This window comes from Oryza sativa, chromosome 1, assembly GCF_034140825.1.
Source record: "Oryza sativa Japonica Group chromosome 1, ASM3414082v1".
Classification (NCBI taxonomy): Eukaryota; Viridiplantae; Streptophyta; class Magnoliopsida; order Poales; family Poaceae; genus Oryza; species Oryza sativa.
The window spans coordinates 21,375,036-21,393,652 of record NC_089035.1 but is presented as its reverse complement, the minus strand read 5'-3'; the positions used below and the strand labels follow the sequence as shown (position 1 = coordinate 21,393,652).

Below are 18,617 nucleotides of genomic sequence, written 5' to 3'. Positions count from 1 at the left end.
ATAAAGTTACAAGCCCATAGGCCCATTATAGGTGACGCAGCACCTTGTTCCTGTGATTCCGGCCACACGAGATGGAATTCAGAGAAGAGGCTGGATCCGTTAGAAAGAGGGCTCCGAGAGCTTTCCATCAAGTACTCACGGGCCGAAAACGGAGGTCGTATGCAGATTCGGTGGCCGTTTGAAGTCAGCAGTATAGTAGGTGGCCGAATCGGATTCCAGCACTTGGAGTACTTGATCTCGATATCTTCTTGTTCGTCCATGATGTGAGCAATGGTTGCATCCGTGATAGCCATGGTCACATCTCCACAATAACAACGTTATAAAATAGTCATGATAGATCTAATTTCATTAAGCATGTTGTCTCGATTATCGTGTAGTAACAAGACTATTGTATTATTGTTTAAAGATTAGAATTATAATAGTTTACTTGTACTAAGCTTGCTACTATGTATCTTTATATGAACGAAGAAAAGTACTTTTAGCACTTTGTGTTAACTTGTGACTATGCATATGCACATGTATTTTTAGCACTTGTATTTTGCACAAGATTGAGATTTAATAATTTAGCTATGCACAAGTAGTGGTATTGTAGTAGTACCGTTAATAACATATGTTCTCTGTTACTGCAGTTTTATGATGATGTTACTGTAAAAACCACAGTAACAACCTATAAATTTCGCAGTAACGTACCGTGTTACTGCACTTCTGCGATAATATTACTACCGAATCATAGTAACAAGGTACGATTCCTATAGTAATATAACTGATTTGTTCTCATAAAATTTATATAGAGGTAGAAAGCAAGCAAGCAATAACCCCTAATCACATAGTGTTATTGGGTAAATTGGTCAGGAGAGCTTATTATAAACTATGAGGTCATGTGTTCAAGTCTTGATTTCGCTATTTTAATTTTTAGTTTTCTTTTCAAGGTGAAGCAAAGGAAGGGAAAGAGAATAGACCTGGGGAGGAGGAAAAATATGAGATAAAAAAAGAAGAGATCGATCAAATAGGCGTCGGGAGGAGGGAAAATAGGAGAAACAAAAGAAAAGAAGGTCCCGGTGGAAAAATAGGAGGAAAAAAAAGAAAAGAAGGAAGATAGAAGAGATCGATCCTGGTGGAAAAATAGAAAAAAAGAAAAGAAGGAACGGGAGTGAGAGAGAGAGAGATACGGAGGGGGAGGAGGGAACAGAAAGAGAGAGGGAGGGAGCTCGATAGAAAAATGAGGAGGGGGAGGGACGCGACGCGTGCGGGAGGAAGAGGGGAGGGGCGGCGCGCGGGAGGAGGCCCACGGGAGGGAGGAGTGGGTTGGGTGATGCCGTGATGGGAGGAGGTGTATAATAGTTATTCTAAGGGAGGGGTGTAGATTAGAGCTTTATATATATATATATATATATATATATATATATATATATATATATAGGGATGCGCTAAAGCGTAACTAAAACACTTCCCTTATAACCCCACTCACCCCCACCCCCACCCAGTCGCACAAAGATACGCACATAAGCCCGCACAAGTCAAGTCTGGATTGTTAGTAACAACATTACTAGCAATATTTTTAGTTTCTGTGAGTAAAGTAGTTACTTAATTATGATGTTTTGGTATGTCAGTAAAGAAGTTACTGAAGGTTGTTTGGTTTGCTTCCGCACTAACCCACGGAGTACCACGTGCGTCACTCTTGTAACTTCTGAAGGTTTGACTTAGTAACTCATTTACTATGACTATATGAATATATCATTAGCTAGCAATTTATTATTGATGATAGCGCTGTTCCCCGTGACCCCATTTGCTAGGGTCCGGCTAGGAGAGCTGTGGGGAACGACAATCGTGGCGCGGAGGAGGAGTGAAGAGCGGCAGTTCCCCCCTGCGCATGGCAAGTGTCCCGGTCCGGCCGTAGCCCGGCGGCTCGGGAGTGGGGAAGCGACTTCAGCGTGGTGGCAGTGGAGTTGGCTGAGCGGCTACCGGTGGCGTGGGAGTTAGGAATCAGCGTCGTCGTGGGGGTGGTGTCGGGGATGTCGGAGCCGGCGGCGACTCCATCTCCAGTGGGAGGGTGCAAAGCTCGCCACCAGGAGAGACCACCGCCATCCATCCATGGGTGGTACAATACTGTACCCCCTGGACTTGGACGCGGTTAGGAGGTCCGGCGTTCGTCAAGGCAGTTCTTGGAGGAGAAGGAGTAGGCGCGTCAGGGACCGGCGGGGCAGCCACGATCGGAGTGGCAGCCATACGGCGGCGATGGTAGTGGCGCCGGCCACCAACCCCCACCACGGGATCCCGGCGCGTCCTCCTCGTCGATCGTCGACGAAGATGGCAAAGACGGCGTGCGTGATCATGGCGAGGGATGCCGAGAACGGCATCGAGGATGGAAATAAAGGTAGACATACCTCTTGTTCTTCGCTTTTTCTTGAGATAAAAAGCGTTTCTTCTGTTCTTCGCTTTTCCTGTAGATCAAAAAAGCGATGTTCTTCCTTCTTTCATTTCGCGATCTCCTTCGCGAGAGCGTAAGTGTTGATAACGTGTTAAAGTGTATAAGATTGATTGAGCGAGAGGGATTGAGTGAGAGAGAGAATTGCACACAAGAATGTAGAGAATGAATGAGCGATCCTTTATTGATAACAATGTTACAATATATAGGGAGAATGTAGAGAATGAATGAGCGATCCTTTATTAATAACAATGTTACAATATATAGGGGGGAGAGAGGCGGCAAACAGAGACACAATGGTTTGGGAACCATCGCGTCCGTTGTTAGAATCGCCGTGGGGCGAGAAGAGGTGTGGGGCATGACCAACCGTCGTGTCCCAGAATTGATTGCTCTATCCATATAGATGGATGAGATCACCTAAATATTTCATAACAGATAGATGCTTGCAAAATCACATCCTTGATCGCATTGTCATCACGAAGGAAAAAGTTTCGTGTGATTGAGTAATCATCTTACTATGAGTACCCACATTTTCAATTAGCAAACAATTTACTATTAATTTAATTAGTGCGCAATTACTATTAGTATTTGTGGTTTCAATTAGTAAACGAATTACTATTCATTTAATATGCCCTGCACAAAACCATCTGACCTATCAGAATCCGCAAGGTTGTAAGTAAATAAATTAAAAAACTTTTGATATAGCAACAAATATTATTACAGTCTTATCTCAGTAAATAAATTACTTTGTGCTTTTCTTCACGCACCTTCATTGAGTAAATAAATTACTCTTAGACTTTTTTTCAGTAAACAAATTACTCCTAGACTACAGGAGTAAAAGATTTATTAACATCCGGGAAATGTTTGGACAAGATTTTATATTAGAACAACTATCTGATCACATACGCAATACGAAACATTGGTAGAATGCACAAATACAAATAAAAAAATTACAACAACACCAACAATGATGGATATGGCCGGCACCAGACTCAGTTATCAACCACAAGAAAATCAATCCACCAGCTCATGGTCCAGCACTACTATTCCCATCATTGTTTATCCAATTCTGGCAAGGGGTGAAGGTTGGCCACCGGCGACGAGCTTTGACGATGCCCATGTCGAGGATGACGACCAGGATGGCATTCCAGTGGCGCCACCACCACTGGCATAATCTTCTCTTGTCGTCCTTTTCTAGTTTCTGAACACAAACAAATTCACGATTAGAAAGAAAATTCAGATCTGAATGAGCTCTGAACATGTACATCTTCAGCAGACCAATTACCAACCACCTTGCCATCGAGTTGTGCCTCCTGCAAGGGTGCACACTGCAGCTGCTGACGTCTGCAAGAATTAGAATTTAGTAACATCAGTAGAATTCAAACCTCAGCCTGAAGAAGTATGTTCTATCAAAAACATATCTAGTCAGAAGTTCAGAAGAAATCGATCGATGTGCTCCTTTCAACAACAAAATTTGGAAAACTGCTATCCAATCGGAAAGAGAGAAACTTGCAAAATAAGGATATAATCTCAAGTTTGAAAATCACAGACCACAGGGAGAGGACCGTGTTCCAACAAAAAGAAATCAGACAAAAAGCATAGACCATAATATTGCAGGATGCAGATGCTTCAGAAGAACATTTCCGTTTCATCACAAGCACGGGATGCAGATCGCTTCTGCCCTTGGACTAGATATTTGCCATTTTTCAAAAATATATATTTTTCTCAAATTCATTTATAGTCTGATATAATTTCGCAAGTGTAAAAGGTACTAATTGATTATAGTCTCAAGCTATCGTGTTCCTCGTAGATAACGAAACGCTTACAAACAAAATTCAGGGATGTTGTTGCAGTAACAAAAAAAAAAATGTGCATTATAACCAGCAGTAGCCAAAAGATCTGTCAGGGTTATGGATACTACATACCTAATAGTAGTTGACTAAATCTCGGCAGGACCCACCACATACTATGTCCTATACGGAAATAACCTGCGACTACTCGGATTATATCCATATTGGTTTTCCTAGTTCTACTTGGACAAGGGGACACCTATGGGTATAAATACAAGACCCTCTAGGAGGAGAGGAGACACGACCACCTCAATCGACACCCACCATAGAAGACACAGAACAATAGATTAAGACATAAGATCAACGTACAAGCCAACATACACCAAGACAAGCCGCCGGATATTGACTTAGGGATAAGCACGGCTAGTTCCCTACGGTGTCTCCGGATACTGTCAGGAGAGACGAAAGCGTTATCTCTGATCTCGCCGGGCACGGATTCGAGGAGGAAGACTACCCTGTTATCGACTACGAGTCAGACCTTCAGACCGCCATGTCGACAACAGTTAAATAGGCTACCCCAAATATTATACTGGTGTGATTATGATGAATAAGAGCAACGATCGGCTTCGGCCAACAGGATGTAGGGTTATTACCTGATAATTCAGGGGCCCGAACCTGTATAAAAACCCTCGTCTCCGTCTCTTTTACCTCAGTCTCGCGTATACCCTAGTACCAACGATCCCCATACCATGCAAACACCGGAATAGCGACATCAAATGTCGACAAGATCCATATTTCCTAGACTGTCAATATTGCTAGTAAAATTCAGCATCGGTAACTTATACGACACGAACACAAGCCCAACCATAATTCCAGAATCATGTGCATAATATTTAGCATTATCATATCGGTAACTAATATAGCGATGCAGATCAGGGCTGGCGATGCTGATCAACTACAAAAGGTAGTAAATCTGAGTTCAGCTCACAAGTAGTAAACTCTGATTTCAATTCAATCCCCTCTATCTAGCGGAGCCTCATCCCATCTTGTTGGCCTTGCCATGGCAGGCAGAAGCACACCAAGAGAAAGCTGCACCCAGTCAACTGTACAAAATCAAGAGCATTAGCAGAAAGAATTCGATGGATCGACATATTGTACACATTTTTAGAACAGAATCAAGACCCTAATCAACATGACCATATGCAGTGAGCACCTCAGAAAAATGAATCCATCTGGTCCCTCAGAACACCAGATACATAATTGTAGTGCAAAAAACATAACCTAAATTGCCCATGCATAACTTGAGACCACCTTTTTTGTATCCAGATAAGTATGGCAGTTTGAATAAAGAAAAGGTTATGTTAATTTCGTCTAGCATATCAACTAATAGCACATGAACTAAATGTTGTCAGAAGACTAATTAACCGAGAGCAAGATTTCAGCCTACCGATCAGAAAGCTAAATTTGAACTGTCAAATGCTAAACTCGAGTTTTGTTTAAAACAAGTGCAACAAGGGACTAGTTGAAGATTACCCTTTAAGCGAACAACTCAATTTGACATGAACCCGAGAAATTTGTGAATTCACAAAGATCCCCAAGTTCCTTTTTCTTTTCTTCCTAACTTGTTCCTATCTGTTCTTCCTCTTCTCCCTCTATTCCTTCCTGCTGTTGGCAACACCAAGTAGAAACACGCTGTTGCAGCAGCAAAACGTTAGCGCAGCAGCAAGACGTTAGCACAGCAGCAGCGACAAGGATCAGCAGCAGCAGTAGATGAAATCGCCAGCAGCAGAGAACAGCAGAGGTCGGCAGCAGTGGCTCACCAGAAAGAAACCGAACCGAAGAAAACCACCGGCGGCGATGGCTGGCAATGACAGACAACGGCGGCGCAGCAGCAGCAACGATGGGAACACATAATGCTAGGGCTGGAAACCTACCGATCTCCCATTTTCCCCCTTTGCCACCTCCTACCTGTTGCCTCTCCAGATCCAAAAAAAGGGGGAAATGGTTGGAGGGAGGAGGGGGGGCGACGATGGCCACCATCGTAGGAGCAACGCGCCTCCGGCGTTTCCTCCGCAGCAGATATGGAGGTCACCGTCCCTGCCTCCTCGCCGGACATCGAGATGGAGAGCCCGTTCCTGCAACCAGCGGGAACGAATCCAGGACGCTGCATCATCCCTGTAGCCATCGAGAACCTGCGGTGGCGGCGAGGAGGGAGGTGAGCCATCGACGCCGGGTCGTCCCGTCGTGGGAGGCGCCGGAGGAGAGAGAGAAGGGGAGAGCGAGAAGGGGAGGAGGGAGAGCTACCGACCTACCTCTGGCCAGATCCGCCGGAGGGCAGAAACCAACGCCACCCGCCGCCGCCGCCCTGCTGCCGGCAGAGGAGTGGAGGAGAGGGTCCCGATCCGAAAAAATAGGCTCAGGATTCAGGATAGGTAGTTTGCTACTGGGTGGGGAAATAACGGCAGGTATATACTCCAGTAAATCGATTACTCAGATTATGCTGATTAGGTGTGCGTGGGTAGGGGTGGGGGTGGGGTGTTGGGGCATGGCCCCCGCGGGGGGGGGGGGGGGGGGGGGGGGGGGGGTTCTGCTGTACTATACTACGCCCCATGTGTAGCATATACATATATATACATATGTACATATACACATATGTACATGTATATGTATACTTGTATGTATGTATGTACATGTAGATGTGTGTGTACGTATGTACATGTGTGTGTACGTATGTAGATATATATGTACGTACATGTATGTGTACACATACACATGTACATGTGTATGTGTATATACATGTATATATATATCATATATATATACATATATATATACATATATATATACATATATATATATATATACATATGTATATACATATATATATATATATGTATATAGGACACTCATATGGGGCACCATGGTGCCCGGGCACCATGGTATCAAATACACAAAATCACTCAAATTTTTCAAAATTTTCAAATTGTGAGTATATACCTAGTTATAATAACTCGATTCATACCTATACCTATCAACAAAACAACTCAAATTTAACTTTATTTCACAATCCATGATTACATACCTAACTAATTATATGTATGGATGCTATATACCTAGAATCAAAATCTAACAAAAACAAGTTCAAATTCAGTTCAAACTTGCTTTGAACTAGTTAGTAAAGTAGCTAATGTTAATATCTAAGTAATTGAAAAAGTTTCATACTCATTTGAATTAGGTATATACTCAATTTCAACAATGGTGCCCGGGCACCATGGAGCACCAAACAAATTTACTATGTATATATGTATATATATATATATATATATATATATATATATATATGTGTGTGTGTGTGTATTGATTTGTTGTGAATGCATTTCTATGCTATCCAAATTTCCTATAATCAAAGCTAGGTTCTTTGCATCACTAATCTCTTCCTTGTACTGGACAATGATTTCCTCCATTATCTATATGAAAATATAATTATGCTCAACCAGAAATATCTTCTACTTGTCATTCAGATAAAATTATTTATATCCTACTAGTTACATGCACTGTTGTGCAACTCAAACAATTAATATGAACATTTTTACTGAATCAAAGATGCTCTTGTTCATCTTCTAATGGATGCAAATGCAACACACAACTCCTACACATACTAGTATATACATCACATAAGATTCATGTCATGATACGATTTCAGTTTCATTTTAATCTTCTGATTACCTGCTGTGGTTTTAAGTGACTGATATGTGGTTCCCTTCTCTTGTTCTGCAGCTGCTCCTCTGGATTCTGATTCAAGGATTCTCCTGATGGAACTCTAATCCTGGAACTAAAGCCCCTTTCTTTACTTGAAACTCAGGTACTTCTTCTTGGCTCTTATTCTACTGGTACTGCTTCCTGCCACCCTTATTGATCTGCTACTGGCGATTTTCTCCCTCCTCTTGAAACTGATCCCCTTGATGGATTTTTGCTCCATCTTGCTTCTTGACTTGAGTTTCTTGCTCCTTCTAAATCTCAAGCAACCACTACTTCTCCCTGGCTGCTACGACTGAAAAGTAGTGTGGTTGTGGTGTTGAACTACTACATCAGCTATCTCCTCTTTGAGCTACAGCACTTGCTTCTCCTAGAGCTGGAGATCCTACTCCATCTACTGCTTGCTGGATTGCCTTCTTCTTGCACCATTTTTTTCTCTTCCTTACCTTCTCACTGATTCTAATGGCTGCACTGGATGGCTGGTCTTTGGTCTCTACGACCAGTGAGCTGGCTGAATGAATCTCACATATAGATACTCTATGCAGGTGAACTACTGTGACTAGGTGACTCACCTGCTTTAGTTTGGTGGCTGTTTTACTGACTGACACCTAAGCAGTGCTTGATCGGTGGGGTAATGTGGAATTTTACTATTTTTTTCTAGTTAGATAAATTCTGATACAATGAGGTACTTTTGCACTTGAGTCCCTCGGGGTCTCTAAAATTGAAGGTTACTCTGAGATTAGGGACTGATTTGTAATTGTTCTAGAACGCATAATCAGTTTTGCAAGGTTACCAATTCTCCATATATTTTTGGTAGATAAATTTATGCTTCTATATGATTTAGCTGTGCATCTATTTGCTTGCTGGGATTAAAATAATTTGCTCTATTTTTATTTTCATTTTCTCAATTCCTCTATTGATTTGTATATAATAGTTATGAGTTGAGTATGTTACAGAACATATGCAAAGCATAATATGGATGTATGCATGCATGTATGCAGATATACACTGATCATTTGTGAATAAAGTGCCGTAACTTCTATTGTGATTTTTATTGTGCATATGTGTATCTCTCGGTGACTACTAATGTGCGCTATAGTTCATGGCTAGCAACGCGGCGATGAACCAAAACTAAATTATCCCACTCCTACAAGGTTTACTCTAACTAACAATAATCAATGATGCATATGGAGATGACTTGATAAATAAATGACAAGAAAACGATCGAAAAACCATTTAATATCCAGAATAGAACAACAATCAACATATTTATAGGTCCTAGCCAGCATCGTGGCTCAATCAACATTGCTCTCAGCTAGTGTGACTAAGTCATTAGCATGACTAATACTATAGCTAAAACCTGGGATGTTACACGGCCGCTCCTTTGTCAGGTGCGGAGATGCTAGCGGAGGCCTGACGCCTTCTCGAAGCTGGTACTAGGGAGGTGCTAGCCGAAATTGCCTAGGCAGGTACCCGTGCTACGTCCTCGGACGAACGGTCGGGAGGTGCTAGCCGAAATTGCCCAGGCAGGTACCGGTGCTACATCCTCGGACGAACGGGTAGCCCAGCTCGAGCAGGAGCTCGAGGTGACGCGCGAGGACCTTTAGAAGATGAAGGATATCGTGGCGGGGAACGAGGCACAGCGCCAAGGGCTGGAGAAGCAGATGCTGGATCAGGGAGAGCACCTGGAGTCAATCCGAGATGCTCTCCGCAAGAACTACACCAGCCTTCACCAGCTCGTGGAGGAGCTTGGCGCTAAGGTCACGATCCCTCCGCATGGCGATGAGACCATGCTGGTGTCCTCCTTGTGCGACCTGGTCAAGGAGATGGAGAAGATCCCTGGCAAGCATGTTGCCAAGGTCGCCGAGAACACCTGCACCGGCCTGCGCACGGGCGCATGTCACGTTCTCGCGTGTGTCAGGCTCGCGCACCCCGAGATCGACCTCAATGAGGTGTTGACCAGGGGCGGGGCTGTCGACACGCGCGAGGACATGATGTCGGAGGTCGCAGAGCTGGGGGAAACCGTTCTCCTCCCTTTCTATAAGGAGTAATCCGTCTTGTCATTTGTTTTCTCCTTGAACTCTGTAAACATATTGGGCTTGTATGGTCCTTAGATGGAACCTTTCCCTTTTGGTTTATTGGAGTTATTTTATGTGCTTTGTAGATGTCGCGATATCGAGGACGTCTAGCAAGGGGGACGTCCTAATACTTCCAATGTCGTGCCCAACACCGTGATTGAGGCGCCCGTTCCAGATGTTGAGGAGAACGTTCCGATTTGCACGGAGCATCGATGATGTTCTCGCACCATCTTGTTCGGCACTAGTCTCACTCCTATTGGTATTTCTTAACCTTACAAATAAAATCCGCAAGCGCACGGAAAATACAGATGTAGCACTTCACCTGGGACTGGGAGTATTCTCAGGTATCGATTTCCACAGGGAACGTGTGTGTCAGCTCTTCACCAGGTTCGTCCAAGGATACGAAGCTAAGGATAGGCAAATGGTAGACATGATTCACCGGTGAGAAACAATGTCTACGAAAAGCTTAACTTTAATCCTAACGCGATACTTCAGGTACTGGCCAGCTCGCTGCTCCCAGATATCGCTCTACTACGTACCCGGACAGGGAGGACTTAAGTGATCTTGAGGGCTGTCACCACCTCTACACTCACCACACACCTATTGTGTGATACGGAGTAAACACCGAAAATCAACTACCTAGACACCGCGTCTAAGTAATTAATAACTTACTTTAATGTTAGCTACAAACTAAAGCAATCACTATATTTTACTTGATTATAGTGAACGATGATCCCGCACGCTGATTAGGAACTAACCAAGTGATAATTCTCACCAAGCATAACTAAATTACTCAAAAGATATTTCTATTATAATCAGAGTAATTAACATAGCAAAAGAAGTAAGAAGAGGATTACCGACAACTTCGGAACTCCTCCGACTTCTTCTACTCTACTCTCTCCCTAATATAGTATAATAAAGTACAATAGAGTCTCTTATAATTCAGCTCAAGCTTGGAGTGTGTGAGTGAAGTGAAGAGGTGAAGTCTTTATGTAGGGCAGGTATGACGGTTGGGAGAAGGCGAAATATCCATTCTATCATCCAAACGCCATCAGGGAATCATCTGGACTGTCCCTGCCAAACCCCAAATCAGATGGCTGCGGGAGTGGTCTAGCCCAACAGGCCCACTTTTTAGCCTGTTGCTCCTCCTCAGCCTCCCTTATCTATTTCTTCGAGTGGAAGGCCCATTTGTTGATGTTTTGTGTAGTTTTTGGCCCACTTGTTGTATGGATAGGATTTCACCTCCACTTAGGTCTGATTTTCATCCCAACTTCAGCGGTTTACCACTTAGGTCCGATTTTCATCCCAACTTCAGCGGTTTATTACCTGTATGCACATATACACCAACACTCGTAGAATATGTTAGAATCAAACCTAATCACTATGTTGGATTTTTATTCTTTCTGTTTATGTAGGTATTGGCGACATAGAATTGGCATTTAATAGCCGCCAACAAAACCCCCCCACACTTATCTCTTTGCTCGTCCCTGAGTAAAGGTTAGAGCTAAAGTTCAAAATAAATTTCTCCAAGATATAATACAAGCACATAAATTATTCATAACTATTCTCATACATGTGAACTTCAGCGGTGGCTATCTTACCATCTTGGGTGATTGGTAAATGGAATAGCCGTGAATTTAGTCCTCCTCATAATCTATATCAGACTTTTGGGGTTTTATAAATTTTTGAAAATCAGCTTTTTCTCCTCAAAATGACTTGCCCTCGATCACTCAAATTTTTTGCAACATCGGTGGATCCTCACCAAGGCATATTTTGCCGAAATTATTCCCTATTCTAAAGGATGTGTATGTGGAGTTTAGTAGGAATAATTCGGAACACACCTGCATCATATATATTGCAAAACCAAATATATGGACTCAAAAAGATAGTCGATCATACTCTTGGATCAAATATTGCACATTTTTGGGTGGAAAGTGTATGATATGTGGAAAGAATGAAAAATAAAGAAAATGTTTCTCCTTTGTATATACCTTCTTCAATTTTATGCTTCATAATTGTAGAGGGGGCATGGCTATTTTCTTTCTTTTTTTTTCATGTTGCTCCATATTTTGGAAGAGCAAAATATTTTTTTATAGCCATGTCTTTTTCTTCTTTTTTTTTTCTTTTCCAGGGATTTTTCTTAGGAGAAGAAGGCACAAATTGAATGGAGAATTTATTCATCAATTTTTTTAGTGGTGGTGGAAATGGATGGAATGGTGCCAAAATCGAGTTGAAAAACCTATCGGTTACCTTTGAAACATATTTAACAAATCACCGTTGCTTGGTCTACCGCTTCCCTGGCCAATGAGTGGGGTTTTATATACTAGACCTAAGGCCTGACTAATCTTATCAATCGACTTGTTTACTACTTCATGTTTAGCCAGTGGCGGAGCTGGACAAAAAAATCAAAGGGGGCCAGCTGGCTTTTGACAGTTCAAAAAATTGGTAATTTCTCCTCTCTTTTTTTCATGCATTGGCAATACATAAAAGCGAATAGTTTGCAAAAGTGGGCAATATACTTACATGTTCATTTAAACTTCACGGCACGAGTCTTCACTGTATTGAAATCGCTGCTACGAGCCAGTCATGTTCATTTAAACTTCACGGCATGAGTCTTCACTGTATTGAAATCGCTGCTATGGGCCAGCCGAACTGAATTGGGACATACGGTGGCCTGTTGGACCTGGGCACCATATATAGGAGTAATAAAAAAATTCTTTTTATTGGGAGGGGCCATGGCCCCTGCCAGCCCCCACCCCCCCCCTCTCAGTTCCGCCACTGTGTTTAGCCTACCTTGAGTTTTAGGTGGTTAGCTAATTGAACGTGAGACGAACTAATGTATATTTATGTATCGATTAGTAAAAAAGTAGTACTTCCTCCGTCTCATAAAAAATCAATCTAGTTACCAAATGTGACACATCTTAATACTACAAATCTGGACACATATACATACATAGATATATATATATATTTAGATTAATCGTACTAGAATATCACATCTGATTCTAGATTCGTTTTTTATGGGACGGTCAGAGGAGTACATGTTACTGGCTGGCTATCTATTTAAATGGTCGGTTGCATGGTCTGTGTTCTGCCTTGTTGGTCAAGCTCAATCGTCAATCACGAGGCAACCACACCAACTAGCGTACGTGAAAAGAACACGATCGATCTTCAATTTTTTATATAATTATTTTGTTACCTGTGATTGTTGTTTTTTGTGGCCTTTGTGGCTTGTACTATCTGCAGGTTGCTATGTTAAATGTCTTGAAATTATAGAACGACTTTTTTTAAAAGAAAAAAAACTAAATTCAAGGAGGTGATCTACTGGAGCAACAACATGCACCCTACCTGCAAGTATGCCCAAGTAGCAAAATTCCACATCACCATCTAGATCGAAGTCGTCCATCACTAGCTTCTACTGCGGTAGTATACTAAGCAAATGCTCCATCACATAAATAAAATTATAAAAAGATGCACTATTATTATTGTTTCTGAAAAAGTACAAGGGCATGTAAGTCCAGCCCTTCCTATAATAGTACATACATAACTTGAGAATTACTACAAAATTACGAGTACACCGTTCTTGTCTTTTGGAACAATTTTTTTCCTGATCATTCTAAGGCTTAATTCGTATTCTCCCATCATTTTGCCCGTTCTTCTCCCTTTTGGAACTATAGTCATTTTCTCCAATTTTACTGCATTCCTGAGGATAAATCTTACTAGGGCAATTTGACCTCCATTACCATTAAATCCGGTCATGCAAGCTCTCTTGAGATTGTAGTAGGGGCGATGTATAATCACGTCCCTAGCAGGGGGGTCCTCACAAATATCTGCACACGTCATCTGCACACAAAATTATATGTCACCTTCTGTCAATACAAACAAATCAATAGCATGACAACCAAGTGCACAAAATCTTCACTAGCTAGTGGCAGATATGCAATAGCCCCCCACAAGCTAAAGCAAGTGCATATAATTAAGAGTAAATTTCAGAAAACTGCACTTTTATTGACTAAACTATCACTTTGCTGCAACCTTTGCGCCACTTTTTAGAAAACTGCAACATTAGCGTTAGAAATTATCACATAGCTGCAATTTTTTCGGGATTCCCTGTTACTGACATTCCGGGCCCACATGTCATACATATATGCTTGAGGGAGGGAGGAACGGAGCGCCACGTCAGCATGCCACCTCATGGCTTTTTTTACTGTAGCGATGCCACGTCAGTGCGTGTTCGGGAGGGAAAAATCGTGGTCCGGTTGCACCATTTGGCTCGGTCAGGGGCACAGGCCGACAGGGTCAAAGGCAGGTCCAAGACCTGATAACGACACATTACTATTGCCCTGATTCTCACCGTACTACTGCCTCGATTCCCAGCATCGACTAGGAAGATTGCGGTGGTGATGGTGGGAATCGGGGGAGTAGTAATGTGTCGTTATCAGGTCTTGGACCTGCCTTTGACCCTGTCGGCCTGTGCCCTTGACCGAGCCAAATGGTGCAGCTGGACCACGATTTTTTCCGCCCGAACACGCACTGACATGGCATCGCTACAGTAAAAAAAGCCATGAGGTGGCATGCTGACGTGCCGCTCCGTTCCTCCCTCTCTCGAGCATATATGTATGACATGTGGGCCCGGAATGTCAGTTACAGGGAATCCTGAAAAAAATGCAGCTATGTGATAATTTTCAATGCTAATGTTGCAGTTTTTTGAAAAGTGTCGCAAAGGTTGCAGCAAAGTGATAGTTTAGTCAATAAAAGTGCAGTCTTCTGAAATTTACTCTATAATTAACTACCAAGCAAGATTGCTCCTTAAAGCCACTTCACAATCAAGATACTCAACAAGGTAAAACTATGGATTGTTATTGATTTAAGTACATATCTTGTACAAACCTTCAATGGAATTCAAGATAACTAGCTAAAATAAATATGAATTATATCCGCATGATAATATTGTTTGGAAGAAATTTTATTTTAGATTTGAAATAAGATAGAACCAATATATAGGGCTATTTTGTAATATTAATATTAAAGTACAACAATATATAATAGAGTTGGTGGGTGGTAAATTCACTACCACCGGCATTGCCCTCTTTTAGAATAGTATAGAGTATGAATTATTATGTGTTTTGTGCCAATAGTCGCATACTAGCTAGTAGTATTATGTTGCTGTGTTTCAGCTCATGGCCACTTTGAGATTTATGTGGTCTAATAGGCTGGCCTGCCCCCACAGTTCCAGTATCAAAATTTTGACTCAAGGCAATACTTAAAATTAAATAGACATATAAAGCAAGTGTGGGCACATTAGACAGGAGTAAAGTATAAAAATGAGATTACAGAGTATTTAAAACTACAAACAGGATGAAGGTGCAGATGGCATAATAACTCACATCCAAATGAAGGTCCACTAACAAAGGAGCAGCTTCCAAAAGATATGCTAGCTGCAGAACTGCGTTTTTTCCAAAACGTTTAGCACTTCCAAAGGTTATCCTCATGATCAGATGCCTTAAATTGATAAATTTAAGAGGGGGCTGTGTAAATCCAGGTATCTGAAAGACGCCAAGGAAATTCTGAAACAAATACACACACACACACACCCACACACATACTTGATTGAAGATTTTGGAGGGTATGCATTGGGATTAAGGTACCTGAGTCCTCACAAACACTTTCACATGTAGTCTCTCAACATGAGGTAATCCATTTGGAAGCCCAGTGAAAACATACTCAAGGTTGTCCTCAATATGAGACGCAATGCTTGCAGTCTTAAGCTTCAAGCATTTGTGAAGTGCAATAATCACTTTAAAACAACCTCTATACTCAAATGTGGTGAGTTTGGGGGCATGGAGCTCAATCTTGTTAATCGCACAACCTTGTACACGCAAAAATTCCAGCCGCGGCAATGGTTCAGAAACATGCAAATTATGTAGCTGGGAGCACATTAGGATTTCCAACCATTCTAGGGCAGGGCATTTCGGTAAGAAGTACTGGAAGTTGTCCAATACAAGCACATGCTTCAAAGTAAGCATTGTAAGATTAGCAAAGCCACAAAAGTCAGGAGTTGGGCCAAAAGTAACAGTATCAAGTTGAAGAACCTTAAAGTGGGATCCATTTCTGTCATTGAAAAGATGACATGGAAAGCTGTAACTGTTTTCTCGCAATCCTATATATGGAGAAAAGTTCAGGACGAGAACCCTTGCTTTCGATGCAATAGCAAAGGAAACCCATCCATCAATGTCACGTGCATGCTCCTTCCACAGCTCAAACTTCACACCAAAATCACTCACTCCTAGACCACTGTGTTTCCTCAAGATAAAATTGATTGTGTCAATAAACCCATTGGTGCTCAGCGCTCTCAACTGTCGATCAGAAGTTCCAAACAATTCTTCAGTGCCAAAAAGAAGATCAGGATGGAAAATCCAAGCTCTTCTGAACACACTCGATACCATGCTCATCTGAACAGCTTGCTTCAATGTTAGTTTTGACATTATCCTTGACAGAATGTCCTGGTGATGAGTGTGGACAAAACATCAGGCAGTCCCTAAAGCACATTTAGTAGAGTTGATCCTAAGTTTAACGTACATACCTCAGGGAGAGATTGAAAATCAACCCATTGTGATCTTATCCGCTTGCTGTTATATACTTCAGCACATGGGCTGAGCGCCAATCTCCTCCTTTTGTTTACTGGACAGATCCCATCCTCCATGTGTGCTCTTCTGGCTGGCATGCTACTACCTATGAAGACTAGAAACAATGAGCAATGGTTCAGGATGGCGCATATGCAAGAGTGCAAGAAATTCCTTTAGCAATGATAATAAACAATAAGTTGTCTAGCTATGAATCTTTGGAGATGATGCATTCCAGAGATTAGATGTTATCAATATAATTCTTAAACTTATTACGTAAACACTGAACAGCTGAAGTGCAATGGTAAGAGTTCGCTATCGCAGTTAGTATTTCTGTTCATTTGTAACCAAACAGGGAAAAAAAATGAGGAAAAGGTAAGGGATGATCTATGGGTTGTTAACTTGTTATCAAAGGACAGTGAAAAGAAAAGGATAAATAGCTCCTAATTCCTATCTGAGTGAAAACTAGAACGTTCCCAAGTTTACAACTAGAATATGCATGCGTTCAATGAAGTGAACAAAATTTGTCTTGGACAAAATGAGAATAAAATAATTTTCCTGAGAATGAGTTCAAACACTGGCATTAGTGGTGATAAACACCAGTATAGTCTAGTTACAATCCCACTTGTTATTTAGTCATGACAGATGGTAAGATAAATTCTCGCCAGCCATCCAAGCAAAAAGTAATCTAAATTTTCAATAGAGGAAGAGGGTGACTGTAATCCAGAAGGAGCAGCTTTTGCAATGACGTAATAATGCAGGTGCCACCAGAAACTTGAGTAAAAGAAGAAGAAGAAGATTATGTCGCTGTTAATTTCAGGGGAAACGGTAAAAGAAGAAGAAGATTATGTCGCTGTTAATTTCAGAGGAAACGGTAGGTTTGAGATTTCCTACAAATCTAAGAGAGGATTCGGAAGGGGAGAAGGTCAAGCTACCTGCGGTGGTGGGCGGCGGCGCCTGCTGTGTCCATTGCTTTGCTGCTCAACCCCGTCCCAGTCCGTCCATATCTATAAGAAGAAGAAATATACTACTCCTACTACTAATCCGGCTTGGTTCCCCTCCTCGCGAGACTCGGATCCAAATCTTGGTGGCGGCTGACGGGGAGGAGGCCGGGAGGGATCGGCGCCGTCGTCGTCCGGGATGGATGGGGTCACCGCCGCCGCTTCCAATGCTCCCCACCCCAACCACAAGGTCACCCCCGCATTGCCCCGAAATTTTCACAAAGGGTTTGTTTAGTTGGAAAAAACAATTTCCCCCGGATATTTGACATACACTCCAAGTATTAAATGTAGTGTAATAATAAAAACAAAATTACAGATTTCGTCAGGAAACTGCGAGATAAATTTATTGAACCTAATTAATTCGTCATTAGCAAATGTTTAATGTAACACTACGTTGTCTAATCATGGTGTAATTAGGCTTAAAAAATTTGTCTCGCAATTTCTTGGCAAATTGTGTAATTGATTTTTTTTCTACATTTAATACTATATGCATATGTTTAAATATTTGATGTGACAGCGTGAAAAATTTTATTTGGTAACAAACAGACCCATCATTCTACAAAACTTATTTGTCTTCTCTATCTCTACTATTATAAAAATTGAAGATATTTTTGCCAGTATTTTGGTACGTCATCCTTATTTGAGTCGGTTTTTAAGTCTTTTTTTTAAATACAGGTCCATGTTTGAGTCGGATTTTAAGTCCGTTTGCTTTTGGAAATACAAAAAAAATTGTATAAGAAATTTCTTTAAAAAAAAACTTACATGCTAATTTGAGATGAAAGTTGAACTCATGATTTTCTAAAAAAAATATCCAAACAAATTCCCACGGTGAATTTCATTCTATCTGAACCGTATATCAATAGTAACATTAAAATAACATTCACCCGTTGCAACACGGGCATATTTTCTAGTTATTATAAAAATTTAAAATATTTTTGTTGGTA

General features: G+C 41.6%; 1 protein-coding gene and 1 long non-coding RNA gene across 10 annotated transcripts; both read right to left on the bottom strand.

Moving 5' to 3' along the window:
* Positions 1-3,119: 3,119 nt before the first annotated feature.
* Positions 3,120-6,657, bottom strand: LOC9269908 (uncharacterized). Of its 8 annotated transcripts, none has more exons than XR_010734814.1 (6): positions 6,524-6,657; positions 6,036-6,407; positions 5,749-5,907; positions 5,204-5,318; positions 3,718-3,769; positions 3,120-3,626 (listed from the first exon to the last, which is right to left on the bottom strand). It is a non-coding gene; the product is annotated as an uncharacterized lncRNA (long non-coding RNA). The 8 variants fall into 8 exon arrangements; XR_010734815.1 differs by having other exon boundaries at positions 3,715-3,769; positions 6,528-6,657; XR_010734810.1 differs by having other exon boundaries at positions 6,528-6,657.
* A 6,844-nt stretch (positions 6,658-13,501) lies between these two features.
* LOC4325855 (F-box/FBD/LRR-repeat protein At1g13570) lies at positions 13,502-17,877 on the bottom strand. 2 transcript variants are annotated; one of them, XM_015768697.3, is made up of 5 exons: positions 17,608-17,877; positions 16,633-16,790; positions 15,698-16,552; positions 15,437-15,595; positions 13,502-13,892 (listed from the first exon to the last, which is right to left on the bottom strand). In XM_015768697.3, the coding sequence occupies exons 2-5, from the start codon at positions 16,771-16,773 to the stop codon at positions 13,608-13,610; spliced, it is 1,440 nt and encodes a 479-aa protein (XP_015624183.1). In that variant the 5' UTR covers positions 16,774-16,790; positions 17,608-17,877; the 3' UTR covers positions 13,502-13,607. The 2 variants fall into 2 exon arrangements, with proteins under 2 accessions (XP_015624183.1, XP_015624175.1); XM_015768689.3 differs by having other exon boundaries at positions 16,633-16,781.
* Between the last annotated feature and the right edge of the window lie 740 nt (positions 17,878-18,617).

Coding starts and splice junctions, on each gene's coding strand:
- LOC4325855 (XM_015768697.3), bottom strand. CDS start 16,773: ATGCCAGCCAGAAGAGCACACATGGAGGATGGGATCTGTCCAGTAAAC. Junction 16,553..16,632: donor ATTTTCAATCTCTCCCTGAG/GTATGTACGTTA, acceptor ACTCATCACCAG/GACATTCTGTCAAGGATAAT. Junction 15,596..15,697: donor AAGTGTTTGTGAGGACTCAG/GTACCTTAATCC, acceptor GGCGTCTTTCAG/ATACCTGGATTTACACAGCC.